Source organism: Xenopus laevis, chromosome 8L (genome assembly GCF_017654675.1).
Source record: "Xenopus laevis strain J_2021 chromosome 8L, Xenopus_laevis_v10.1, whole genome shotgun sequence".
NCBI lineage: Eukaryota > Metazoa > Chordata > Amphibia > Anura > Pipidae > Xenopus > Xenopus laevis.
This window is the reverse complement of record NC_054385.1, coordinates 70,405,253-70,431,911: the sequence shown is the minus strand read 5'-3', so window position 1 is coordinate 70,431,911 and position 26,659 is coordinate 70,405,253. Positions and strand designations below refer to the sequence as shown.

Sequence of the window (26,659 nt, the reverse complement as noted above, 5' to 3'; positions counted from 1 at the left end):
ATTGCATATCACGTGACAAGTAAACAGGCTGCTTTCATTATATATGAGACTTCCTGGATGAATTAGAATTCTGTCTGCAACAATGGAGCTGGGAGTAACTTGGTCCCTAATCCTGGCTGCTATTGTCAGCTTCCTTGTCTATTCGTTCACATGGCGGACAAAACTAAGGAATAGTAACATGCCTCCAGCACCACCCCTCCTACCACTGCTGGGAAATATGCTACAGATAAGTGCCAAGGAATTCCCGCAATCTCTAGTAAAGGTGAGTTATTGTATGACCTGTGTTCTGTTCACTATAAAATCAGAAACATTATGTGCTCATGCCACAGTTTCTTAGCAACATGCTATACATGGTATAGCTGCTTCAATATTTTTTGTTTAATTAGAATTGAACCACTTTTAGGGAACAGTGTATCAACACAGTCTCAATAAATAGAGCTTTCTGAACATTGTAAATATTTCTTTGTGTGATTATTTTTAATAAAGTTATATTAAAGGAACAGTCCAGTGTAAAAAAATAAAAAAATAAAAAAAAAATGGGTAAATAGATGGGCTGTGAAAAATAAAAAATGTTTCTAATATATTTTAGCCAAAAATGTAATCTATAAAGGCTGGAATAAAGAAATATCCAATATAATAGCCAGAACCCAACGTCCTGCTTTACATTTTTACACGGTACATACCGTAACTGTTCAGTTAGATTGCTTTTGATTCTTACCATGTGGGTCACATTCAAAAGCAAATGATTGCTTTGATTGCCACTAATTGGTTACTGACTGGTACCCAATAAGAGAGCGCAAAGCAGGAAGTTGGTTTGGCTATTATGATAAACATCCGGTCACTCCAGCCTTTATAGATTACATTTTTGGCTAACTACAGTATATTGAAAACATTTTTTTATTTTGTCCAGCCTATCTATTGAGTTTTTATTTTTACACTGAGCAATTCCTTTAAGATATACAGGTAGATACGGACCCTTTAATTGTAAAATAAATAGTCACAATAATACAATACTACATATCGCATATATTATTAACATGTATTTATATAGCGCCAACATATTGTGTAGCACTGTAAAGTAAATGTGATTAAACAACTACATCAAATGAATTACATACATAGAATATATGGAGTAACAAACATTACAATCAATACAGGTACAAAAAGGTGAGGAAGGCCCTATGTATAGGCATACAGTCTAAAGGGAAGGGAGTAATACACAAGGTGTGGGAGTGGGCAAGATCGAATTAAGTGGGTGAGAAATGTGGTATTGTATGTGGTGTTGCGTTTGGTAGTTAAGCAGAGTGAGGGTAGGCTTCTCGAAAGAAGTGCGTTTTCAGAGATTTCTTGAAAGCAGAAAGGTTGGGAGAAAGTCGGACAGACCGTGGGAGAGCGTTCCAGAGGAGGGGTGCAGGCCTTGCAAAGTCTTGAATGCGAGCATGTGAGGAGGTAATGAGAGAAGAGTTGAGTAGCAGGTCAGTAGAGGAGCGTAGTAAGCGAGTGGGTGAGTATATAGAGATGAGTTCAGAGATGTAGGGTGGGGCATAGTTATGAAGTGCTTTGAAAGTCAGTGTCATTAATTTAAATTTGATTCTGAAAGGTAACGGAAGCCAGAGGAGGAGCGGTTGCTGAGGTGTATGAGCCTCGCAGCAGTGTTTATTATGGACTGGAGAGGTGACAGTCTCTGGAGGGGGAGGCCAATTAAAAGAGAGTTACAGTAGTCTAGACGCGATATGATGAGAGAGTGAATAAGAATTTTGGCAGCGTCTTGGGTGATAAATGATCGTATTTTGGATATGTTCCTTAGGTGGAAGTGACATGATTTAATAAGTGACTGGATATGAGGAGTGAATGACAGGGCAGAATCTAGGATAACCCCAAGGCACCAGGCCTGGATGAGGGGCTGATAGTGGAATTGTTAACTATGATGGATACTTCGGGGATGCTACTGGTGTTAGTTGGAGGAAAGAGAACCATTTCAGTTTTAGAGAGGTTTAATTTAAGGTAGCGTTGCGACATCCAGGTAGAGATAGTGGACAGGCAGGAGGAGACGCGAGTTAGGAGTTCTGGGTTGAGATCAGGAGATGAGAGATAGATCTGAATATCGTCAGCATAGAGGTGGTAGTGGAAACCATACGAATTTATTAATTTGCCAAGGGAGAATAGTAATGGTCCCAGGACAGAGCCTTGAGGAACTCCAACAGAAAGAGGTAGGGGAGAAGATGATACTCCATTGTAGGAGACACTGAAGGAACGATTGGTGATGTAAGAAGAGAACCAGGACAGGGCTGTGTCACGAAGGCCAAGTGACTGGAGGGACTGGAGGAGGAGAGGGTGATCTACAGTGTCAAATGCGGCTGAGAGATTAAGCAGTATCAGTAGTGAGAAATGATTGTTGGCTTTAGCGATTAAAAGGTCATTAGTTAGTCGAGTCAGGGCAGTTTCCGTGGAGTGTTGTGGCTTAAAACCAGATTGTAGGGGGTCCAGCAGGTTATTGTCAGAGAGGAATGAGGTTAGTCGGTTGTAGACTAGGCGCTCAAGTAGTTTAGAGATGAAAGGTAGCAGAGAGATAGGACAGAGGTTGTCAAGATTGGAGGGATCAAGAGAAGGTTTTTTCAGAATGGGGGTGACAAGAGCATGTTTTAGTTGAGAAGGAAACAGTCCAGTTGAGAGCAAAAGATTAAATAGGTGAGTTAAGGCTTTGATTAGACAAGGATTGGTATTGCGGAGAAGTTTTGAGGGAATTGGATCAAGCGGGCAGGTGATAAGGTGAGAAGAGGCCAGAAGCTTTGAAACTTCCTCATCAGTGACAGGGGTGAAGGAGCACAGGAGAGACTGGGGAGTGTGGAGGGAGGGTGGTGGAAGTCTAGGGGGGTTGAGTAGTGTAATGTCCCTTCTGATAGTGTCAATTTTGTTTTTGAAGTGCTCAGCAATATCTTGAGCAGAGACAGATGTGCATGGAGGAGGTGGAGAAGGGGAAAGGAGAGTGTTAAAGGTGGAGAAAAGTTGTGCTGGTTTTTTAGAAAGGGAGTTAATGAGTGAAGTAAAGTATGTTTGTTTGGCTTGGAAGAGGCTGGTGTTAAAGGAGCGCAGGGCAGATTTGTAGCTCCAAAAGTCTGATTCTGAACGGGATTTGCGCCAGCGACGATCAAGTGCACGTGATTGTCTTTGGAGTGCTTTTGTATAAGCAGTATGCCAAGGTTGAAGTGGTTTGGGTCTAGAACGTTTAGTTTTTATAGGAGCAAGCTCATTGAGGGCAGTGGTGAGAGTACTATAGTAGACAGAGGTAGCCACATTAGGACATGAGATGGCTGAGATATTAGAGTGAAGAGAGTCAAAGGAAGAAGAGAGATGTGACACGTCTACAGCTTGCAAGTCACGGTAAGTACGTGTTTGGGGAATAGCAGGGGGTGAGGAGGGAGTTAGTGAGAGTTGAAATGTGAGCATATTGTGATCAGAGAGGGGAAATGGCGAGTTAGTAAAATTGGTGGTTGAACAGAGTCTGGTAAATATGAGATCCAGAGCATTACCATTGGAGTGAGAGGGGGAGTCTGAGCACAAAGATAAGCCTAGGGAGGAGGTTAGTGAAAGAAGTTTAGAGACAGAAGAGTTGTTAATGTTGTTAACGGGTATATTAAAGTCACCTAATATGATGGATGGGATGTTAGATGAAAGAAAGTAAGGAAGCCAGGCAGCAAAGTTGTCCAGAAATTGTGCAGTTGCATATAGGCATATATCTATGTCAATATCTAACATACACGTGAGTGGCATTAGTGCTGAATGATAATATTGCACTAACTATGTGTTTTTTTCTGCAGCTGAGTGAGAAATTAGGACCAGTCTTCACTGTCTATTTGCCCAATAAGCCTGCTGTGGTATTGACTGGGTATGATTGTATAAAAGAGGCACTGCTGGACAACAACGAAGGTTTTGGAGCGAGAGGGAAGTCTCCACTTGGGTATATACTATTTAAAGATTATGGTAAGTGTACTCTCAAGAATACCTCACATTTATAAAATAGTTTTCTTGGCAATGGCCTAAGATCTGGCCTAGAAATCACTCCACTAATTATTCACATGCACAGGGACGGACTGGGTCAACTAGACACCGGGAAAAACACGGTGGGCTCGGCTCTTTTGGGCCCAGACCCCCACATTGCCTCTTTTCACCTACAATCCCCAAAGTACAAAGATCTTTATCAAATGTGCACCAATTCAGTGCCACAATAGTTTATTTTTTTCCACATACAATTCCCCTGCAGACATGAATGAGACCCAATAAAATATTGCCCCCCAATTCAGAGTCCATATAATGACCCAATACAGCACCCAAAGCCTATAATGCTGTAACTAGACTGAAGCCATAGCCAACAATACCCAATACCATCGCCCCATTGAGCCCATGCTTCAATAAAATATACTCATGGCCCACTGCTTCTCAGCTCTGTGTAATTACAATATTATAGACCACTATCCTTTATCCTTGGATCCATAAATCAGCAGCCCCTCCCTTTGATCGCAAGGCAATGGCTTTATTGACATGACATACATTAACCAAGACAAACTGGGATGCTGAAGAACATCTCAGGGTGAGGGGGGCTGCAATACTGGGCATATTATACATATGGTGAAATTCACTTGTACTATGCGCCCTTTCTTTAATATCAGAAATGAGCCGTAATAGCTCACTAACAGTTATATGTCTCTAACATAAACTCTCCCATAAAAATAATTTGAAACATGCTAAACAAACACACATATATTTAATATTAGCAAAAATACACTTTACCCAAAATAACATAAGATTTTTCCTGTACTCTAGTTTAATTGTACACGTTTAAAACCAACTTACACAGAAATGGTGGCACACAGTTGGCAGACATGGTGTGAACTTACAGTCTCTCTAATTGCCTTGGTTTTTCTAATGCAAAATAGAGTTAGTTCCTTACAGTGAGCAGACTAAGCCCTGTACCAAGTGCCTGATCAATGTTCCCAAACAGGGGCAATCCTGGCCCCTCTGCCATCTGTCGCTACATGAATGAAGGCAGGCATAAAATAGTTCAAAAAGGTATTTTAATGGAATAAAAATATCAAACAGAGAATTGTTAAAAATGAAATAACCACCTCTGTAGTTCTTTACATCTGTTTACCACACACACACACATTTACTGCATTTAAAGCTTGTTTATGATATTCACAGGAGTGATTTTCAGCAATGGGGAGCGGTGGAAGCAGATGCGACGCTTTTCAATAACTTGTCTAAGGGACTTTGGGATGGGAAGAAGGAGCATTGAGGAACGCATACAGGAGGAAGCTCAATATCTTGCAGAAGAATTTAGAAAGCATGCTGGTAAGGAAAGACTCTTTTTAAATATGGAACCCTCTCCTAGAAGTTCTAAATTTACTATCTTTGAAAATAGAACAAATCGCATACACACTTGGGGTTTCGGGGTTTCAGACACAGGTTGGAACAGCCAGTATCAGAGTGAGATCAGAAATTAATAGCATTGCTTCATTCTCGGATGAACATTTGATTTTCAGTTTCTTGGATTTAAAACGTTGGCACTAGTGTTCAATAGGTAATAATGTCACTGCAATGTCTATGGGATTACATTTGAAATGAATGATAACATAACTGGCAAGATTCTTATTCATAACAATTTTTATGACTATTATAATAATTCACCCTTAAAGGTATACAGAAATGATGGTTTACTTCCATCTAATTTTATTATATATGCTTAGTAAATGATTAGCATGCAGTAGGTTATTCAAAGTAATCCTTATCAAAAACTCTGAGAAGTTATACTGGTTCTAATAAGGAGAGCTCTATAAAAGCTTTTCAGAAAAAAATTATACTTATTATAAAAAGTGAATGGTGATGAATGGTGTTACTGGAAATGTAATGCGAGACATGGCACATTTTTTAGTGCAACTGAAGTTTTAGTCATGCAACTTTTGCAGCAGTCATTGCATGAAACTGTTCCATTCATTAAAGGTACATGTATGAAGGGGCGCAATGCTAAACTAATAATTTGTATATTTAGATACTCCAATTGATCCAACGTACCTGCTAGGCTTAGCGGTGTCAAATGTCATCTGTTCAATAGTGTTTGGAGAACGCTTTGACTATAAAGATGAGAAATTTATGACTTTGATTTCTTTGCTGAAAACAGTCTCTCAGGATGTCTCCGCCGCATGGGGCATTGTAAGTAGAGCATATTCCATGCTGCTCACTAAAATGTTTTGACTTAAAGGAGAAGTTATGGTTTGTTAAACAGTATCCCTGTAATATAGCAGTATAGTAAATGTAGTAGTAACTATAGTAGTATAGTTAATATAGTAGTAACAGTAGTGATCTATTACTCATTCCTTTTGAATACAGGACTCCTACATAATACATCTGAAGGTTGCCATACATTATAAGGTAGCCAGGTTGCAAGGTTGCCAAATGAACAGATTTTCCCCCTATATGCTTGCATTTTGACAATCTCCGGCCAGCCCCACCTGAGGGCCCCATAAACATGTAGATAAGATAATCTGCAGAATTGGTCTAACGACTCTATGGGAGATGACTTTCCCATAATTTAGAGCTTTCTTGATATTTGGTTTGCAGATATTGGATCCCATACCTATAATATGTTTTCTATAGCACAGCTCTTCCACCATGAGCAAGGATGCTTTAAATCATGTAAACTAAATCTGCAACATTGGGGGGGTTCATTTATCACAGGTCAAGTTGTTTTTTACCCAAAAAAATGAATTTTCGAGGGTATTTTCCAGTCTAAACTGAATTTTCGGGTTAAAAAAAACGTGAATTTTTCTAGATTTATTATATCCCAAAGCTGGAAATAGCTTGAAACCGGAAACACTCCAGCTAAAATCTGTCAAGATCATGTAGAAGTCAATGGCAGAGGTCCCTTGAACCATTTGAAGATGTTAGTAGCCTTCATGATGCTTTATTCTTCTATTCTTAGTGATTCATTTTTCACTGCAACATTTTATGTACATATTGTTAATTTTAGCACATGCACATAAGAGTTAACATTTCAGTATCAATGTTCTTATTTGTCACAAAAAAAGCCTTTCGTGTGAGTTTCATGTATTTCAGGGGTGTCATAGTTATATAGTTAACTTGGGTTGAAAAAAAGACCACACTCTACCAAGTACCATCCCTCCAAATAATCTCATTGCTGACAAATACCATCTTTTGCAACCAGCACTCTCCTGCTTTATTACAGTATTATGAATGGCGGAGCTGTAGCTATAGATTAAATTAATGTAGTTGATGCAAAGAATAACAATCTAATAATAAGAATAATTATACATAATAATCAAAATGCTGTGAGTGCGCTAAGAGAGTTATATGGTATATGCCAAACAGCTTTGAGAGACATTCAGGGCATCTAAAAACAGAAATAAACAAGTTTAAAAGCCAACCAATTTCCAGCTAACTTGAAAAATACATAGTTTATAAAAACTTGAATTTTAATGTAACAGTAAACAATTTAGCACTAGTTGGTTTATACATAAAATAAATGACATAAAATAAATGCATACATTTAAAAATAAAAACTTTTTTTTTTTTTTTTGCAGCTTCTTAATCTGTTTCCTAATATCATTTCCCGACTGCCAGGCCCCCCGCAGAGGATCTTTAGGAACTTTGACAAACTGAAAGCATTTGTGGCAGAATCTCTGAAAAGCCACCAAGAAACACTTAATATTAACTGCCCACGGGATTTCATTGATTGCTTCCTGATAAAGATGGAGAAGGTAATTATATACAAATCATCATTTCAGCTCACTGATTCAGAGAGAAAGTGTAAAGCTGGCCTTAGATGTTGAGATTTTAAAGGAAGATCAGATCCTCATCGTGAGACCACGATTTTCTCGGAACGATCGTACGAATTGACCATCAACTAAAAAGACCAATTTGCTAGGAAAACTAAACGGTAGCTGCCTGCTTGGCCCTGCACACATAGATACATTGCACTGGGACCGACAAAGATTTTTTGACCTGCCCGATCAATTTCCTGACAGATGTCGGCCGAAAAATCGTAAGATGTACGATCGTTCGAATCCCACTAACTGCCCGATAATTTCGAAGGATTGGTCGGACTTCCCTAAAATTGGTCGTTCGGCAAGAAGAATCGTCACGTCTATGGGGAGCTTAAAAAGCTACCACAGACCTAGTGACCAAACTGTCATAGTGAATATAACCATTTAGTAAATACTACTATATGGTCTCAAAAACTCTGTGTACAAAGCAGGGTCACATATCTATTTTAGTGCTGTTAAAATGATTTGCTAGAGAATGCATATCTTTTGTGTGCCCGCACTGTAGCAAATGAAAAATGCTTGTATTTGGTTCTGGTATAGATAAAGATAAAGGGGACATAAAGTACTTGCTGCCAATATAGAGGCTCTGGTTGTGCTGCTTATATACACACACATACAGCCTGTGGAGTTAAAGTAAAACATAATAAAGACTTAGTATCCTAATATTAGATATGGGACAGAAGCTTTGTGCCTCTATAACTGTTTGGACCAACTGACTGGACGATTTCCAGAAGATCATTTGCAACAAAGACAGTGCCTTTGCTAGCAGCCATCATATTGTAAGTAGGTTAATGAGTGCTGTACGGTGTATAAAGAACAAGAAATGTATGGCTCTGGTTGATCCCTCAGGCAGTTGCAAGATGGCCTTATACTTTTAGTATAAGGGACGATAGCCTAGGATCAGGAGCTGTACTGAACTGTATCATATAGGAATCTAGATAAATGAAGCAGTCATGTGTTTAATTTAGTACTTAGTTTGTTTTATCAACACAATCTCTGTTATATTAAAACACAGGAGAAAAACAACCCACAAACGGAGTTTCACTTTGACAACCTATTTGGAACTGTACTTGATATTTTTTTTGCTGGGACTGAAACTACAAGTATAACTCTGAAATACAGTTTGCTCATGTTGCTAAAGTACACAGAAGTTACAAGTAAGATTCAATTTATAATAAAAAAAAATAATACTAATGTTCCTTCATGTACTACTGCTCAGAGTGCTTCTTTTTTTGCACTTTACATTCATTTTCATTTTTAGATCGACAACACCAGGCTTTTGATCAACTAATTGAAATCAAATAGGTTAACCTGAAAGAAGACTAAAGACGGTTGTCCTCGGTTTGTTATGAAGTTATAGTCTTTCTTTTATCTACATAAAAAATGAAACTATAAGCACTATATATAAAATGGATTCTTTATGGTCTGTGTCTATTGAAAAAGGACTTACTGAAAAAAGAGGTAATTTATTGCTTCAAGTTATGAAGGTTTTTTTGGTTGGCAGGAAAGACAATGGAGGAGATAGATAATATTACTGGACAGGATCGGTGTCCTTTCTACGAAGATCGTTCGAAAATGCCATACACAAATGCTGTTATCCATGAGATTCAGAGAATGGCAGATATCATACCATTGGGAGTACCCCATGCAACCACCCATGATGTAATATTTCGAGGATACAACATCCCCAAGGTATACAGCAATGAGATAAGATAGGTTAAATGTATGTATGCATTTTTTATTTCTAAAATTTGAAAAATACTGCATTCATAAAAATTTATCTAAAGTGCTTCTGAACATTATGGACTGGATAGATCTTTGTTTAGACCCAGGTCCAATATTGCCATGAGGCAAAGTGAGAACCTTGCTGCCTGGTGGCAGTGTACAGCAGGCTACCTCGTAACTAAACCAAAATTCTATTTTTAATTCTGAAATTTAGCTCTGCAAGTATAGAGAGCGAGTATAGAGTGCAGAGATTGTGCTCTCTGCACAAGTGATACAGCACCTCGGCCCTGTCAGTGCACTGAAAATGGTACATTCGGAGGATAAGGGGTTTGGCATTTGATAAATGTGGCAATTTGAGCTGCTTCAGGGCTCATGAATTAGTCAAATTAAATAGTTTAATTTCTCATCCTGCTCAACAGAAAATACACAACTGTCACTTTAGACTTTCAATGTTTCTTGAAACCATGGGAATAAACTGCCTCACATGTGGTAAACTCATGGAGAAACAGGCCTAATTAGTAACATGCCATAAGAACTTTATGTTTACTATAATTCTTAAGACAATATGCATAAGCTGTAATAATAATATTCAAACTAAGAATATGTGTATGGCTCCTGAATGTTAATATATATATATGCATCTACAGGATACTTTAATATTCCCATTGATGACATCAGTGCTAAAGGACTCCAAATACTTTAGCGACCCCAAACAGTTTGACCCCACACACTTTTTGGATGAAAATGGAAGTTTCAAGAAGAATGACGCCTTTATTCCATTTTCTGTTGGTAAGAAGAGCATGTTTATGCTGTATTTATGATGAACAAGGTGTGTGGCAAAGGTGTGCTGCAGCCCTGCTTAGATGGAAAATTCATTCACTTAAAGAAAAGGGTTAAATCGTACTGGCAACACTCAAAACATTGCATTGCAAGGTGCAGATGAAAACAGGAAGGTTTCAGAGTTGTATTCTATCAGAGGGAGATATACTATATACAGGTATGGAACCTATGCATATCCAGAATGATCGGGAGCTGGGGTTTTCTGGATAAGGGATCTGTAATTTGGATCTTTATACCTTAATTCTACCAGAAAATTAAGTAAACATTTAATAAACTCAGTAGGCTGGTTTTGCTTCCAATAATGATGAATTATATCATTTAAAAATGTGAATTATTTTCTACTGAAGATTGGTCCAAAGCAATGGAATTCTCTCATAAATTTTCTCCCAATGTTGCCATTCGAGAAATGGCTTACAAAGTGATTTCAAGATGGTATTACACGCCAAAACGTAAACACAATTTTTCTCCTTCCTCTTCTCCATTGTGTTTTAGAGGATGTGGGGGACTAGGTGATTATAAACATTCGTGGTGGTCCTGCCCAATAGTAGAGCAATTTTGGACTAAGGTGGTCCAAATTGCTTGTGACTTAACTAATTCACCTATTACGCGAACTCCTGAACATCTTTTACTGAATCACCCTAATCCAGATTTTAATAAAATTACCAATGCTTTGCTATTTCAGATATGGGCAGCAGCACGCTGGGTTATTGCACTTAACTGGGTTTCTCCTACACTTTTTGTAACTCAATTTGTTTCTAGACTCAATTATATTCAAGAAATGCATTTACTAACAGCCATTGCAGATAACAAAAAAGAACTCTTTGATGACATATGGCAACCTTGGGAGAACTACAAGAAATCCTCTTCCTTTTTGCTTTTGTTTCCTTGACTCAATTTCTCCCCACGAGTACATTTACTTATCAAAGTTAATTGTGAACACAACCCGTCATAACAGGATGGATTACAAATTGTGGACAACATAGAAGCTCGAGAAATATGCGTGAATTCTCTTAGCAATCACATTATTACCTGCTCTATACTATTTACCTAAGTATGTTTATCTATTCCCCTTTTTTCTTTTTTTTTTTTTTCTTTTGGTTATTCTTGGTTTATTTTCTTTTTCTTTTTCTGTTGTTTAATGGAAGTTGTAATAATTACCTTATATTTCCACAAGTTACTACTGTTGAAATACCTTTCAATGTATATTACATATGAAACACGATATTGTGAAAAATGACGCAATGACAAAACTGTACTGTTGACATTTTATTCACGCAATAAAAAAAAAAAAAGATATGTTAAAAATGTAAATTATTTGGATAAAATGGAATTCTATGGGAGACAGCTTTCCATAATTCTCAGCTTTCTGGATAATGGGTTTCCGTGTATGTGTATATCTATATCTTCTTCCAAAATGAAACCCGCACACACAAGACTTCTTCAAAAGAAAGAAAGTGGTTTATTCAATGTTTCAGCCCTTCAACTCGGCCGTCTTCAGGAACACTTGAACTACATGAATACAGTACAGGTCACTTATGATATAAATTATCTGTCGATTAAGTACTCATTCTGAAGGTAAAGCTCTTCATTAAAATGGAGTCTATAAGAGATGGCCTTCCTGTGATCTAAAGCTTCGTGGATCACAGGTTTCTGGATAAAGGATGCCATATTTTTGTATATCTACATTTGTCTTTGGTTCACTTTTATATATCATGCAAGGGATTCTATAGAGACACAGTAGTTGGCAAGGTCCTACTAAAAGTTCAAGAAGATCTTTTGATGACATGCAGAAGCTGCAAAAGAACAAAAAAGGCTATTTTACAGGCTACACCTACAGTTACTGAAATTTCTAAATATAAAAATAATTATTAATATTTGTCTTATTTGTTCCCATAATTTTGTATTAAATTAACTGCTGTTCCCCCAGTGTTGCTTGGAAGCTCTTCTTGGCACCCTAAAAAAGTTCTAACTTTGTTATTTGTATCAAACAGGAAAGAGGAGCTGCCTTGGAGAAGGCTTGGCACGTATGGAAATATTTCTCTTTATTACAACAATTCTGCAAACATTTAACCTGAAGTCAGACATTGCTCCTCAAGACATCGACATAACTCCTGAACCAAATAAGAATGGGGCTCTACCAAGAACATACAAAATGTATTTTGTTCCAAAATAAAGACTATCTGTGCATAAATAACTAAACAATAATATATTGGTATAGCTGTATAGTATATTCTAATTGATTAGAAAAAGCAGTCACAGTATTCTTCTTCAGATCTGTAATAGCATAGACATATTTAAACTTCAGTACATAGTAGCCATTTTAATACATTTTTTCTTACCAATATGTGCCTTTTACTTTTATTTTCTTTATTAGTTCCCTCTATTCTCTCAATTTGATCCTGTTCTGCAGCTCTGCCCTATGAATTTATAATGATGTCTTCTGTTGGATAAGTTCTTCATACACTATATTGGTTGGTGTACTATGTTTACTGCAGGACTTGATATGTTTTGCACATATAACATACTTATAAAGAGCAATATCAATAGGGCTATAATGGAGCTGCATCCAGGGGGAGCTGAGCTATGGTACCGAGGAGAGAAAACTGTGCTGCGATCAGAGTACTATCTTGCTCATCTTAAAATCTCCTTAAAAATAAAAATGATAAAGGTAATTTATAAAGTGTAGGCCAGATGCAAACCGTCATGGCTTTTGCACTTTACAGCTTGCCCATAACTTTGCATCCAGGGTACAGATCTAGATGCATGATGGACTACAGCTCTACACTATGTTGTTAAGTAGTGAGTTTTTTCCCCTCAGACTCATTGATAAATGCCCTAAAATTATTTGTTTTCTGGTAAAGTTCTGCCTTTGATGTATTATGATTTGTTAGATGTCAACCAGGCCTGACCCCCAACAACAATGCTTAACCTCACTAAGTACTATTGTTGTTGAATGGAAGCAGGACCTCTAAAAAATGTAAAGAGTAAAAGAGACTCAAAAGCAGGTAAGGAAAGTCTCACCGCCCCAAATATAAACTCAACCCTTACCCCAGTGAGAGACTAAATTGTCATGGAACTCATTATAGAACTGTTGTTTGAAATTCATAGCACATACTGATTATCCATATAGAGTCACTCATAATATGAATCTGATTCATATTATAAAAAAATTACGTTAAAAAAATCATACCATTTATTATAAGACCAGATCCAGGGTAACGTAAACTAAGTACAATACAATAGCTCTGCAGTTAAAAACTGCTGTAGGCAAAGTCTAAGGTTATTTGAACCTTTCCACATGAAAAAGTTTGTTGCAAAACCGTATCTTTCACGTGTTGGAAACAAAAACAGTATATCCAATCTTTAAAACACCACTCAAATTGATACAGGCCTCAGCCTTGATAAAAGATATTTGATAAATCAGTCCTGTAGATTCTACATCTCCTGGTTAGGGGGGGGGGGGGGGTGTGTGTGTGTGTGTGTGTGTGTGTGTGTGTGTGTGTGTGTGTGTGTGTGTGTGTGTGTGTGTGTGTGTGTGTGTGTGTGTGTGTGTGTGTGTGTGTGTGTGTGTGAAAATGAGCTATATAAACAATACATGTGAGGCTACTAATCACCCATGAGAATTTGCTATAAGATCAAATGTATGTGCATAGTGCACAACTTTACTTTACTTTTTGTATTTATTCAGGGGTGGACACACCAACCTGAAAAACTGGTTTAACTCCAAATCCAATATCAATTTATTTGGGGAGAACTGATTGCACAGTTCTCTCCACTATGACATAATACCAAATCCCAAAGCGCACGTGTGCATATATTTATAAAGTAATAATAAAAAGCATATAGGAGTCCTCAATGGAGTCACATTTTCCTGAAACCAATAGAAAACAGCACATTGCTCTGAAATTGTTCAACCAGTGTCTAGCACGTTTCATGGGAATGACAGTAGAGTTCCTCCAAATACACTCCTCGCAAATCTAATGCAGTAATATACTGTGAACAATTCCAACCATAAAATCCATTCTATATGATCAGAAGCGTTTACAATGGCACAAATATAAAAATGGAGTGTGCAGATAAATCAACTTTAATATAACAAGATGGCTTATATTTGGGCTGTTGCTGTTCTTACGAGTAGTCAAACCTAAATACATGGTGATCAATGAAGATTAACGGATTGAAAAACATTGAAATAGATTTATAAAATGAAGACTATGCTCCTTTTTTGCATAAATGAACTATTGAACTTTACTTACTATTACTGATTAACACTAGCCAAGAGCACTAGTGCCAGTACAGAGTCCAACGTTTTTATCACTGCACCATGGGTCCAGTGTCCTTTGATGGCTGTGCAATACTATAAAAAGTTGGGTTACTCATTTCTCTCCATTGTTTTCCAACATAAACTGAGTGAACTTTTGTGAGGGGGTAATTCAACTGTAAACTCATCTGTTATGCTTTATTCAAGCTATTTAGTGTATTCGCTAGTGGCTTTGTCGGAGCACTGAAAATATATATTTCTGAAGTGCAGGGCCTTAATATGTATGAATATGGAATCCAAAATAAAACAATTGCTGGCACTTCAGGATATATATACTGTATATAAAATACACGGGAAAGTTGTGCAATGAGGCTGTGACCACAAAATTCATACAGACAAATACAAGAAGTCCTCTGCATGGTTTTAACCTTGAAAGCAGCAAGTAAGTTGCAGGTAAAACTTAGTCCCTGTGTAAAATGTATAATGAAGCAATAGAATTCTTAATAAACTTAATTAAAGTTGAGTGTAGGACTGGCCAGATATGGGATGACTTTGACGTAGTTGGTCAGTTTAAATATATTGCAATATATGGACAAACAATCAATGTTTGTTTAAAGGGTAAAACATTTTTTGGTAACTTACAGTGATACTGACACTAAAAAACTACTTTTTAAAATATGTACATTAAAAGTTGCCTATAGGTCATGTTGATCGTTTTTTGCTGAGAGGTTTGTTTTTGTATATAATTGTTAGTTGAAGTTCCTAAACCTGACTGTTTTGCCAACCTGACTGTCCCATCTTAAAGATTCTAATGCTAATGGACTCCTGCTGTACAAATATGGCAGCCCCCTCATACAGGAACATGGTACAGGTAATGTAAAAGCATTGTGCAAATACTTTATGGCAAAGTCAGGGCCGGAACTAGGGGTAAGCAGAGTAGGCACGTGCCTAGGGTGCAAAACCGGGGGGGGGGGCGCCAGGCACGCACCTCCTCTGTCGCCTACCCCCAGTCCGGTGCCCGACTCTTTGAAGTTTTTATGGCTTCTTGCGCTCCTGCGCATGCGCGCGAATGTATCTCTCGGCATGCGCACATTCGCGCCAGTTCGCGCTTGCGCAGAAGTAAAAACTGCAGCTTTTATTGCGCATGCGCACGCGAGCGCCACCTTGCGCATGCGTCAGTCTCTCTTTAAGGCACACACTGTCTCAATGTCTTAAATATATTGTTAATGGGTCGAGTGCAGAGGACCTATTGTATCTCTCTCTGTCTATATATTTTATATACATGTAGGGGCCGATTCACAAAGGGTCGAATATCGAGGGTTAATTAACCCTCGATATTCGACTGGGAATTAAAATCCTTCGACTTCGAATATCGAAGTCGAAGGATTTTAGCGCAAATAGTGCGATCGAACGATCGAAGGATAATTCCTCCGATTGAACGATAAAATCCTTCGAATCGAACGATTCGAAGGATTTTAATCCAACAATCAAAGGAATATCCTTCGATCAAAAAAAGTGGGACCTTCCCCATAGGCTAACATTGAGTTCCGTAGCTTTTAGATGGCGAACTAGGGGGTCGAAGTTTTTTCTTAAAGAGACAGTACTTCGACTATCGAATGGTCGAACGATTTTTAGTTCGAATAGTTCGATTCGAAGTCGTAGTCGATGGACGAAGTAGCCCAAAAAACACTTCGAAATTCGTAGTTTTTTTACTTCGAATCCTTCACTCGAAGTTAGTGACCCGTACAATCACAACTGCAGTACATTAAGCACACAAATGCAACATTACATGCTTGTGTCAATATTGTACTTCACCTGGGCCCACCATAACACATCCATATCACTCACTCATTGCATTTTCCTGAATAAGGTAAAATGTGGGAAGGTTACACACAGATAAAAGTTGAGTATCAGCTCTCAGTCTGCGTTCAGCTGCACATGCTTGCAAATCGAATTATTTAATAGGTGCTGGAATATGAAAAGCTCACACTTAGCACTGTGCTTTGGCATACACTATGTACCTATACATTCAAAACACGCTTCTTAAAGTAACAAAAGCAGGGACAGACTGACAAAGTGATAGCAGCATTTGTCATTGCAGCTAGTTCTCTACAGGACCACGTTAGCCTCTTGTTTTACCCCTCTCAGAGAGAACCAGGGATTCCCACAACAAAATAAATGGTAAACAACTTGTAGACAACCAGTACTTCCGCTTTGTTGGAAGTAAACGTGGAGATAAAGGTGACTGCTGGGAAAGTAGAAGCAGAGGGCGCTGACATTTTGGGTAGATTACAGCGTAGCCTAGCGCCAAAACAATACTGAAGTAGCGTGGCAGAGATGACGTAGAAGTTAAGACAATACCTTATGGACCGCCTACGCCATGCAGAGACGCTACTAAACTTGCCATGGACTGAATAGAGGGCGTTAAATACAGGCCGCTGACTGATTGCTCAGGATTTGTTTATCAAGCGAATTCCAAACGCTGTGCTTTGTTACATTACAACAGAACAGGCAATGGCGCTGCTTGGGATAGAGACGCTACTGCTGGTCTGCGGCGTCACGTTTTTATTATACCTCATTACCAAGAGACAAAGGCATTTAAAGCTTCCTCCGGGGCCGACGCCTCTTCCCCTGATAGGCAATATCTTGCAGTTGGTCTTTCCCAATCAAGTGAAAGCATTTGTTAAGGTTAGACTTTCTCTATTGTAAACTGTGCGAACTCTACCCTTCATAAGAACCTTTAACAATGTTTTAACAGCCTATCTCTACATGAATCCTTTTCTGCATTTGTCTTTTGCCTCAAAAGAGCTTGAATAGCCTAAATTATATTTCTGTTTAAAGGGAGTGGTTTACCTTTAAGTTTACTTTTAATATGTTCTAGAATGGCCAATTAGAAGCAACTTTTCAATTGGTTTTCATTATTTTATTATAGTTTATTTTTAATTCAAAATGTGAAAAAAACATAAAAGTAAAAGCTGCGTAATTGTATTGTTATTGCTACATTTTATTACTCATTTTTTTATTCAGACACTCTCCTATGTATATATTCCAGTCTTTTATTTAAATCAATGCATGGTTGCTAGGGTAACTTGTATCATAGCAACCAGATTGCAGAAACAGCAAACTGGAGAGCTGCTGCATAAAAAGCAAACAACTTTAAAACCACAAATAATAAAAATGAAAACCAACTGCAAATTGTCTCTCACTCTCTACATTATACTAAAAGTTAAAGAACAACCCCTTTAAAAAATGCCAGGAATGCATGTAGAAAAATTGAGTAGGATCAAAATATTATGTTTGACTTTTAATGGGTCAGACCAGAGTGGGCATTGATGTGTACTAGTGGTAGAGGGAGAAATATAAAGTACAAAAGGGCAGACATTGATCTGCAGGAAGCGGCAAGGAAGACGTTATATGGTAGTGGGTGGGGAAATATTTAAGGGGATGAAAAAATAATATGCTCAATATGCTCAAAGCAGAGAAGTTGATTAGCTTGGGCCCAGGTAGATGTTCTAATGTTATGAATTACCTACATACATGAACTACTCCATTTACTGTTCAAGGGAGGACATCACATATGACCCTGTTCCAAATTACAGAATAAAAAAAATTGGAGCATAATAATCAGAGACTAAGAAGTAAATTGCATGTCTTCTACAATTCTTTAAGTCAAGCTTAAAGCCTCTAATTTTTGGTTTTAAGGCAGTGTTGTGTTTGTTGCATAAGATGTGAATACCTTCTGTTTTAAGAATGCTTAGACTACACTGAATATAGTACATCATGTTAAATGTATCTTTCTAAGTAGGGTTTCTGTCCCATGACTTAAGACAGGTGCTGCTAGATTAATTATACAATTAACCTCTTGGTTGCTTAAACTTTTATATTTTTATTTTTACACACGCGCTCACCAAGTGTTGGATGTGGTTGGGGTGCCTCTGCCCCAAACCCTTCGCTAACTTAGATATAGTCTTTCAAGTCAGGTGCACTCACTGTTCTCCGTTGATGGCCTGGGTGCTGCGCCCTGAACCCGAAGCTTGGGGAGAAAACGTTACTTTGCAGAGTTATAGGACCTATGTCTACGCGTGGAAACACACAAAACGCGTAAGTTGTTATCTGTGGAATAAAGATTACGGGTTTTTGATCTTGCATCGTGTCCATGGAGTCTCTGGGGTGCGTGCCTAAAGCAGCTCTGCAAAGTACGTTTTTTGTCCCATGAGCCATTAATTACATTGATTCCAGAGGACCTAGGACATTTTTGCTTAATAGATTAAACCAACTACTGTCCTTTGTAGAATTTGTTGTTTTTCAGAACATTCTTTCAAGTGAGTATGATTTTAATTACTTATTAATGTCTTATAGAGTCACACTGAACATTTATTGATTTACTTGCATAGCTTGGTTCCCAGTATGGCCCTGTGTCCATGGTGTTTCTCGGGCAAAATCCTGTATTAGTACTCAATGGTTATGATGTTGTGAAAGAAGCTTTTGTGGAAAATGGAGAAGTATTCAGCAATCGAGGAAAAAACACTTTTATAGAAATGCTTTTTAAAGGAAGAGGTAAGAAATCCCAACATTCCCTGTTTCTGTCTGAACAGACACAAAATATATTTTTGTATAGTAGTGATTATACATGTCTTTTTGCAGGTGTGGCATTTAGCAATGGAGAAACATGGAGGCAGATGAGACGCTTTTCTCTAAGCACGCTACGAGATTTCGGAATGGGAAAGAGGAGCATTGAAGAGAGAGTACAGGAGGAGGCCTGCTCTCTGGTGGAAGAATTTAATAAGACAAAAGGTTTAAATATTTACAGTCTATCCATGTACAGTGAAAAAAAACTCCATGTTGATGTTAGTCTGTATTACTTGCTAAATGCAAACCACCGATTGAACAAAATCAGAGGGGATGTTATCTCACATTTTGAAATATTTATAAATCAAGTTGGTTTTAATTCACAAATACAGCCCAAGTTATGTCATCAGTTAACCATTTGTTCTTTTAGCAAAGAACACATGTAGGTGTCTGCAGTATTTTTTGGTGGAAGTATATGTGGCCTGGGTTTTTTAATTTAATTCCAAATGTTTACTAGTTAAAGGGGATGTCAACCCAAAAAATAATGTTTTGCCTAATAAAATAAAACATAATTCTAATTAACTTTGCAATATACATTTATTACAAAAAACAAGTAGTTAGTATATGTAATGTTAATGAAAGCAGTGTTTGTCTGTCCCTTTCTATTTTCTGCCTTGGTGACTGACTGTTGATACAATGTAAGACAGCTGATTAACAGACCTTTCTTTCCTGGGGAAATAACACCTTTGCAACATTGTTTAAAAAGTAACAACCAGGAGTTAAGCAAATGTTGCTTTCAATGGCATTTTTATTTACTTATGACTTTAAAAGCACTAACAATGTTGTAATAAATGAATATTGTAAAGTTGCGTAGAATTTATTAGGGAGATTTTAATTTTGGGGTTGACTTGCCCTTTAAAGTTAGACCAACTATAAAATGGGTGTAATAAATAGGTCTACCCCACCATAGACCACAGCTTGGAATAAACAATTTCCTGTTAGACATTCATATTAAAAAATGGTGTGCTATTTTAACCCTTTAAGTGCCACAGAACGTAGAATCTACGTTCTGTGGAAAAGTAACTTGAAATGCCACAGAACGTAGATTCTACGTTCTGCAGCACTTCCGGGTTCTGGAGCGGAGGAGCGGCTGTTAGAGCCGCTCGCTCCGTTCCGCTTCGATCCCCTGCCCCTAGGCAACGAGCAGAGCAGGGGATCGAGTGGCCCCTGGGGCGCGATCGCCCAGGGGCCCAAAAGCAGCAGCAGGCACGTGTTACTTACGTGTCCTGCTGCTGCAGCCTGCACTGCAATGATCAGCTCCGCCCACACAGCACAGGGACACCGATGACGACGCAGATCTGTTCCCGGGGCCCTTCCAGATCGCCTGCAACAGTCTCCAGCGACTTTTTCAGGTTAGTGCAACAATTACACACACAAACACACCAACACACACTTATTACAGTAATACACACTTAGATTCACACTTACACACACTTACACATACGTTTTTGGGGATTGGGGGGGTCACTTACAACTCACTGCACTTACACACACGTGCACACGCACACACGCGCACATAACATGTAATTTACCATTTGTACACACGCACACGCACATACATGGCATTGTGGCTTTTTTTTTTTTTCTTATCGCATCGTCTCTTTTTTTGGCTGAAATTTTTTTTATTGCCATTACGAATAGCGTATTCGCTAACCGTACTGTGCAATACCTTTTGTATGTTATTTCGGTGATTATATTGCAATTTTGGGTATTTTGGTGCATTTTTAGCCATTTTATTGCATTTTCAGCTCTGCATATGTTGTGTTCACTTGTTTCTAGCCGTATAACCTGTTTGGCCCAGCTAAAATATTCAAACTGTGATTCTGACAGCCGATAACACTAGTCTGGGAAAAAAACATTGATTTTTGTGGTTTTATTGGATTTTTTTGCATTTCACTCTTTACTGCCTTATTTTGTTTTGCCTTGTAAATTTTATCTACTATATATCCATTTGGGGGTCTCTGTGCGCCACATAGTTTGGTATATCTATGCATATTGGGCATCAAAGTGTTCAGTAGACACCTGGCGTTCATATTTAGGATGTTTTATGCTGATACGTTACGAAATGTGGGGCATATAATGGGGTAAAATTCAAGCTTTCTGACAATTTTCAGAAATTTGATAAAAACCGTTACGTTCAGCATTACTTTGCAGTTTGGCAGTTTGCAGTAGAAACACATATTTACCCATATTGGATTCGTCAGAATGTGTACTTTCTGAAAATATATGGTTTTCTGGGGGCTCTGTACTGTTAGGGGGGTCTAATGTCGCATAATACACACACCAGGTGCTTATATTGCAGCAGCCAGCACGTCAGCCGTGAAAATGTATATACACTATTGTCATTTGGTGGTCTCTGTGCGCCACATAGTTTGGTATATCTATGCATATTGGGCATCAAAGTGTTTAGTAGACCCCTGGCGTTCATATTTAGGATGTTTTATGCTGATACGTTACGAAATGTGGGGCATATAATGGGGTAAAATTCAAGCTTTGTGACGATTTTCCGAAATTTGATAAAAACCGTTACGTTCAGCATTGCTTTGCAGTTTGGCAGTTTGCAGTAGAAACACTTATTTACCCATATTAGATTCGTCAGAATGTGTACTTTCTGAAAATATATGGTTTTCTGGGGTCTCTGTACTGTTAGGTGGTCTAATGTCGCATAATACACACACCGGGTGGTTATATTGCAGCAGCCTGCGCGTCAGATGTGAAAATGTATATACACTATTGTCATTTGGGGGTCTCTGTGCGCCACATAGTTTGGTATATCTATGCACATTGGGCATCAAACTGTTTAGTAGACCCCTATGTTTATATTTAGGATGCTTTATGCTGGTAATGATACATGGACAATACGATGCTGGGAAGTTGAAGCTTTGAGGCAATTTCCAGATATTTCACCAAAACCGCCAAATTTGGCAAAGCCTTGCGACTCTGTAGTTTGGAGCAGAAAGGCATGGGTACCCATTTTAGATTCTGTAGAATGTGTACTTTCCAAAAATATATGGGTTTGGGGGAGTAAACATATATTTCTGTGTTTTTACCCCACAAAAATGCAGTCAATGTGTTGATTTTTCATTAGCTGAAGTTACCCACGGGACTGTTTGTATGCGCTAACTTCATTTTGGGGCCTCTAAATGCCCGATACTTTGGTAAACTTATGAACAATGGCCACCAAAATGTTCAGAGGACCCCTGGCAATCATATTTAGGGTGCTTTTTCTTAGTACGTAATGACACATGGGTGATATGGTGCTGGGAAGTTGAAGCTGTGAGGCAATTTTCAGATATTTCACCAAAACCGACAACTTTGGGAAAGCCTTGCGACTCAGTAGTTTGGAGCAGAAAGGCATGGGTACCCATTTTAGATTCAGTAGAATGTGTACTTTCCAAAAATATATGGGTTTGGGGGGTAAACATATATTTCTGTGTTTTTACCCCACAAAAATGCAGTCAATGTGTTGATTTTTCATTAGATGAAGTTACCCACAGGACTATTTGTATGCGCTAACTTCATTTTGAGGCCTCTAAATGCCAGATACTTTGGTAAACCTATGAACAATGGCCACCAAACTGTTTGGAGGAACCCTGGCAATCATATTTAGGGTGCTTTTTCTTGGTGTGTAACGATACATGGGTGATATGGTGCTGAGAAGTTGAAGCTTTGAGGCAATTTTCAGATATTTCACCAAAACCGACAATTGTGGGAAAGCCTTGCGACTCAGTAGTTTGGAGCAGAAAGACATGGGTACCCATTTTAGATTCGGTAGAATGTGTACTTTCCAAAAATATATGGGTTTTGGGGGGGTAAACATATATTTCTGTGATTTTACCCCACAAAAATGCAGTCAATGTGTTGATTTTTCATTAGCTGAAGTTACCCACGGGACTGTTTGTATGCGCTAACTTCATTTTGGGGCCTCTAAATGCCAGATACTTTGGTAAACTTATGAACAATGACCACCAAAATGTTCAGAGGAACCCTGGCAATCATATTTAGGGTGCTTTTTCTTAGTACGTAATGATACATGGGCGATATGGTGCTGGGAAGTTGAAGCTGTGAGGCAATTTTCAGATATTTCACCAAAACCGACAACTTTGGGAAAGCCTTGCGACTCAGTAGTTTGGAGCAGAAAGGCATGGGTACCCATTTTAGATTCAGTAGAATGTGTACTTTCCAAAAATATATGGGTTTGGGGGGTAAACCTATATTTCTGTGTTTTTACCCCACAAAAAATGCAGTCAATATGTTGATTTCTCAGTAGCTGAAGTAAAGTCCTGAACAATTTGGATGTGCTAACTTCATATTGGTGTCTCTAAATGCCAGATACTTGGTAAACCTATGCATAATGGGTATCAAACTGTTCAGTGGACCCCTGGCAATCATATTTCAGGTGCTTTTTCTTGGTACCTAATATAGTTTGGGATATGTGGAGCAGCAAAATAAAACCTTTGAAATGATTTTTCAGAATTTTGAATTTTTTTTTGAAAAACCGCTATGTTCAGACAAGCTTTTATGTTTGGTAGTTGGGAGTAGAGAGACATAGTTACCCATTTTGTAATCGGCAGAATGTGTACTTTTCAAAAATGTATGGTTTTCTGGGGTAAACCTATGGTTTCAGGATTTTTTGCCTTGGAATCTAAAGCATGCCGTTTTCTGCCTTAGTGCTTTCAAAATTTGGTAATATACTGCCTGGAGTTTTTGCTATACAGAAATCCTAAATCTCCCTAAAACTATACATATCTGGTATTGGCACGTTCGAGAGACAAAAGGCTTTCCAAATCAGTTGGATTTTCATCCGTAAAATGAAATATTTTTCTGGTATAAATTGATATACGATGAAAAATGGTAATTTTTCATTTTTTTTTGGTATTTAGCACTATAAATTTTTTTGCACAGGTGGAAATACATGAAAACTCAGATTTAGAAAGCTCAGTTTCTAATGAAAAAAACAATGTATAGTTTTCCTAGGTAAACTATAGGTTTCCCCTCAGAAAATGCCCCTAAAGTGAAAGAGCACAAAATGTTTCAAAAACGGCAGGCATTTCGCGTAACCAAAATGTGAAATTCTGCTGGCACTTAAAGGGTAAAGAAGATTTGCAAAATGTTTTTCATTTTCTTTTTTTTCTAACTACTTAGCTTTTCATTCAGCAACTCATTGTTTGGAATTTCAGCCACTATATAATTGCAAGCATCTTCAATTTCTTTACAAGCTGAACAACAAAGGGTTTACAAATCTATATGTAGCCTTAATTATTTTGATAAAGTTCAGGTGTTAATGATGGAATCTTACTGCTGTATTTTTATTCTCTCTCCTAGGAGCCCCATTTGATTCCACTTATTTGCTTACATTGGCAGTGTCCAATGTAATTTGCTCCATAGTTTTTGGAAATCGATTTGAATACAAAAATGAGACATTCCTATCAGTGTTGGCCTTGTTAAAAGACACCTTTAGAATTGTTACTTCACCATGGACTCAGGTAAGAAAAATACCTTTTTAGCTTGCTTGTTTTCTGTTCATTAAATTTATATTAGAAATATAATACAAAACAAGTCTTTCACGCCAGGTCAGTGTACTGTACCTCCAAACAAACCATACAATACAGTAAAGATGGCACCTTTGTATTCTTAGAAAACAATGACTAACAAAGTTGCCCTCCTGTAGGTTTTTGACTTTTCATAATCTTTGACCATTGACATATTGCCAATAGAATACACCGTTTCAAAATGAATACATTTTTGGGTCCAAAGTACACTACTCTAACCTATTTTTGTTTTAAATATTTACACTTACACCTTTTAAAACATCACTTTATTTAGACATTACACAAATTAACATTTTTAGCACATTGTAGAACATTTTTGTCTAAAATGTAATGGGTTTTTTTTTTCAGTTTAACATTTACATTTTTGATATGCAACTCTCAGGCTTGGAATTATAACTGCTATGTGACTGCTAAGACCAGAGAATTTTCAGTAGCAAACAGGTAGCAGTTTGGAAGTCAAAATTAAGGAATAGTATGGAAACATTACATTAGCAATTAAAAATAATTACAATAATATTAATCATTTTAAAACTGGACCCACACAATCAATCTGTTTCTGGTAATCAATGATAGTGACCCCAACAACCAGATGGCATTTTTTAGGTGAAAACTTGAAATACACAAAATGGGATGCAAATACAGTAGAATCCCCATTTACATTTTTTTCAGAACCAGAAAAAAGTGTAAACTGGAAAATTTTAAAATCAGGGAAATGCATTAAATATAGTTATTACCACAAAAAACATGGGAGAAACTGGCATGTTCTAAACTAGCTAAGGGCTCTTACTGACGAGCGGTTGAAGCTGCGCTCCCCTGCGTTCCGTTTTTCTGCGTTCAGCCGCAGGGGAGAGCAGGAATAGATGCATTTAGCTTTTTTCAATAGGGCTGTACTCGCACAGGTGCGTGTAGGCGCCGAACGCAGGTTGAGACGCAACATGCTGCATTTTTCCTGCATTCGGAGCCTACATACGCCTGTGGGAGTACAGCCCATTGAAAAAAGCTAAATGCGTATATTCCTGCGCTCCCCTGCGGCTGAACGCAGAAAAACAGAACGCAGTGGAGCACAGCTTCAACCGCTCCTCAGTAAGAGCCCTAAATCAGGTTCCCTGGTAAGGTTTGTTCTGTTAAGGAAGCACATCACTAAAAAAAGTAGTAATAAAGTGCCAAAGTGTTTTCGCTTCGCACGCCCTGGATTTGTGAGATTTATTTCCTTAATGGAACTACAGTGTGTATGTATGTATGTATGTATGTATGTGTGTATATATATATATACATACATACATACATACATACATACATACATACATACATACATACATACATCTGATCGTTGTTTTGTCGTGGTGCGCGATCAAATTAGCATCCTTGAAAAAGGTCCCCAGGTGGGACCGAAACGTCGGATTATGATGTAGATCTTAAAAATAAAAAGCGATTTTTCTTCACATCAATACAGTGAGTGCTGATCCTTCTGACTCTATATATTATATTATATACACAAATTCTGAAACCAGCACACCCATGTAAACATGTAAATTCTTTGCCTCTTTATTTTTAATACATTGTATAAGGGTCCAAAGTTTCGGTCCTCATTAGGACCTTTCTCAAGGATAATACAATGCCATTTCAACAAACTTTAAATAACAGTGTTCATTTAAACAGTCCAATCAATGCTCAGTACCCAATTTAATTAAGTGATCTTCTAATTAGTAACCATCTTTACTGTAAAATATAAGGATAAAATTTCATTGTCATGTAATCATCAGTGGTTATTCATTAATATCATAAATTAGTGCATAAAACACGTGAACTTATAA

General features: G+C 37.8%; 2 protein-coding genes across 3 annotated transcripts in view; both read left to right on the top strand.

Moving 5' to 3' along the window:
- cyp2a6.2.L (1.L) lies at window positions 1-12,745 on the top strand. The gene is made up of 9 exons (XM_018230241.2): window positions 1-262; window positions 3,819-3,981; window positions 5,200-5,349; window positions 6,047-6,207; window positions 7,596-7,772; window positions 8,854-8,995; window positions 9,343-9,530; window positions 10,211-10,352; window positions 12,395-12,745. Exons 1-9 carry the CDS (start codon window positions 83-85, stop codon window positions 12,574-12,576), a joined length of 1,485 nt encoding a protein of 494 aa, XP_018085730.1. The 5' UTR covers window positions 1-82; the 3' UTR covers window positions 12,577-12,745.
- A 4,325-nt stretch (window positions 12,746-17,070) lies between these two features.
- The window catches only part of cyp2a6.3.L (cytochrome P450 family 2 subfamily A member 6 gene 3 L homeolog), a 19,995-nt gene continuing 10,406 nt past the window's right edge, over window positions 17,071-26,659 (top strand). Inside the window, 4 exon segments of one of the 2 annotated variants that reach the window (NM_001094469.1) lie at window positions 17,071-17,352; window positions 19,059-19,221; window positions 19,309-19,458; window positions 24,619-24,779. In NM_001094469.1, the coding sequence (NP_001087938.1) occupies window positions 17,179-17,352; window positions 19,059-19,221; window positions 19,309-19,458; window positions 24,619-24,779 (648 nt within the window). In that variant the 5' untranslated portion in view covers window positions 17,071-17,178. 2 annotated transcript variants of the gene reach the window in all.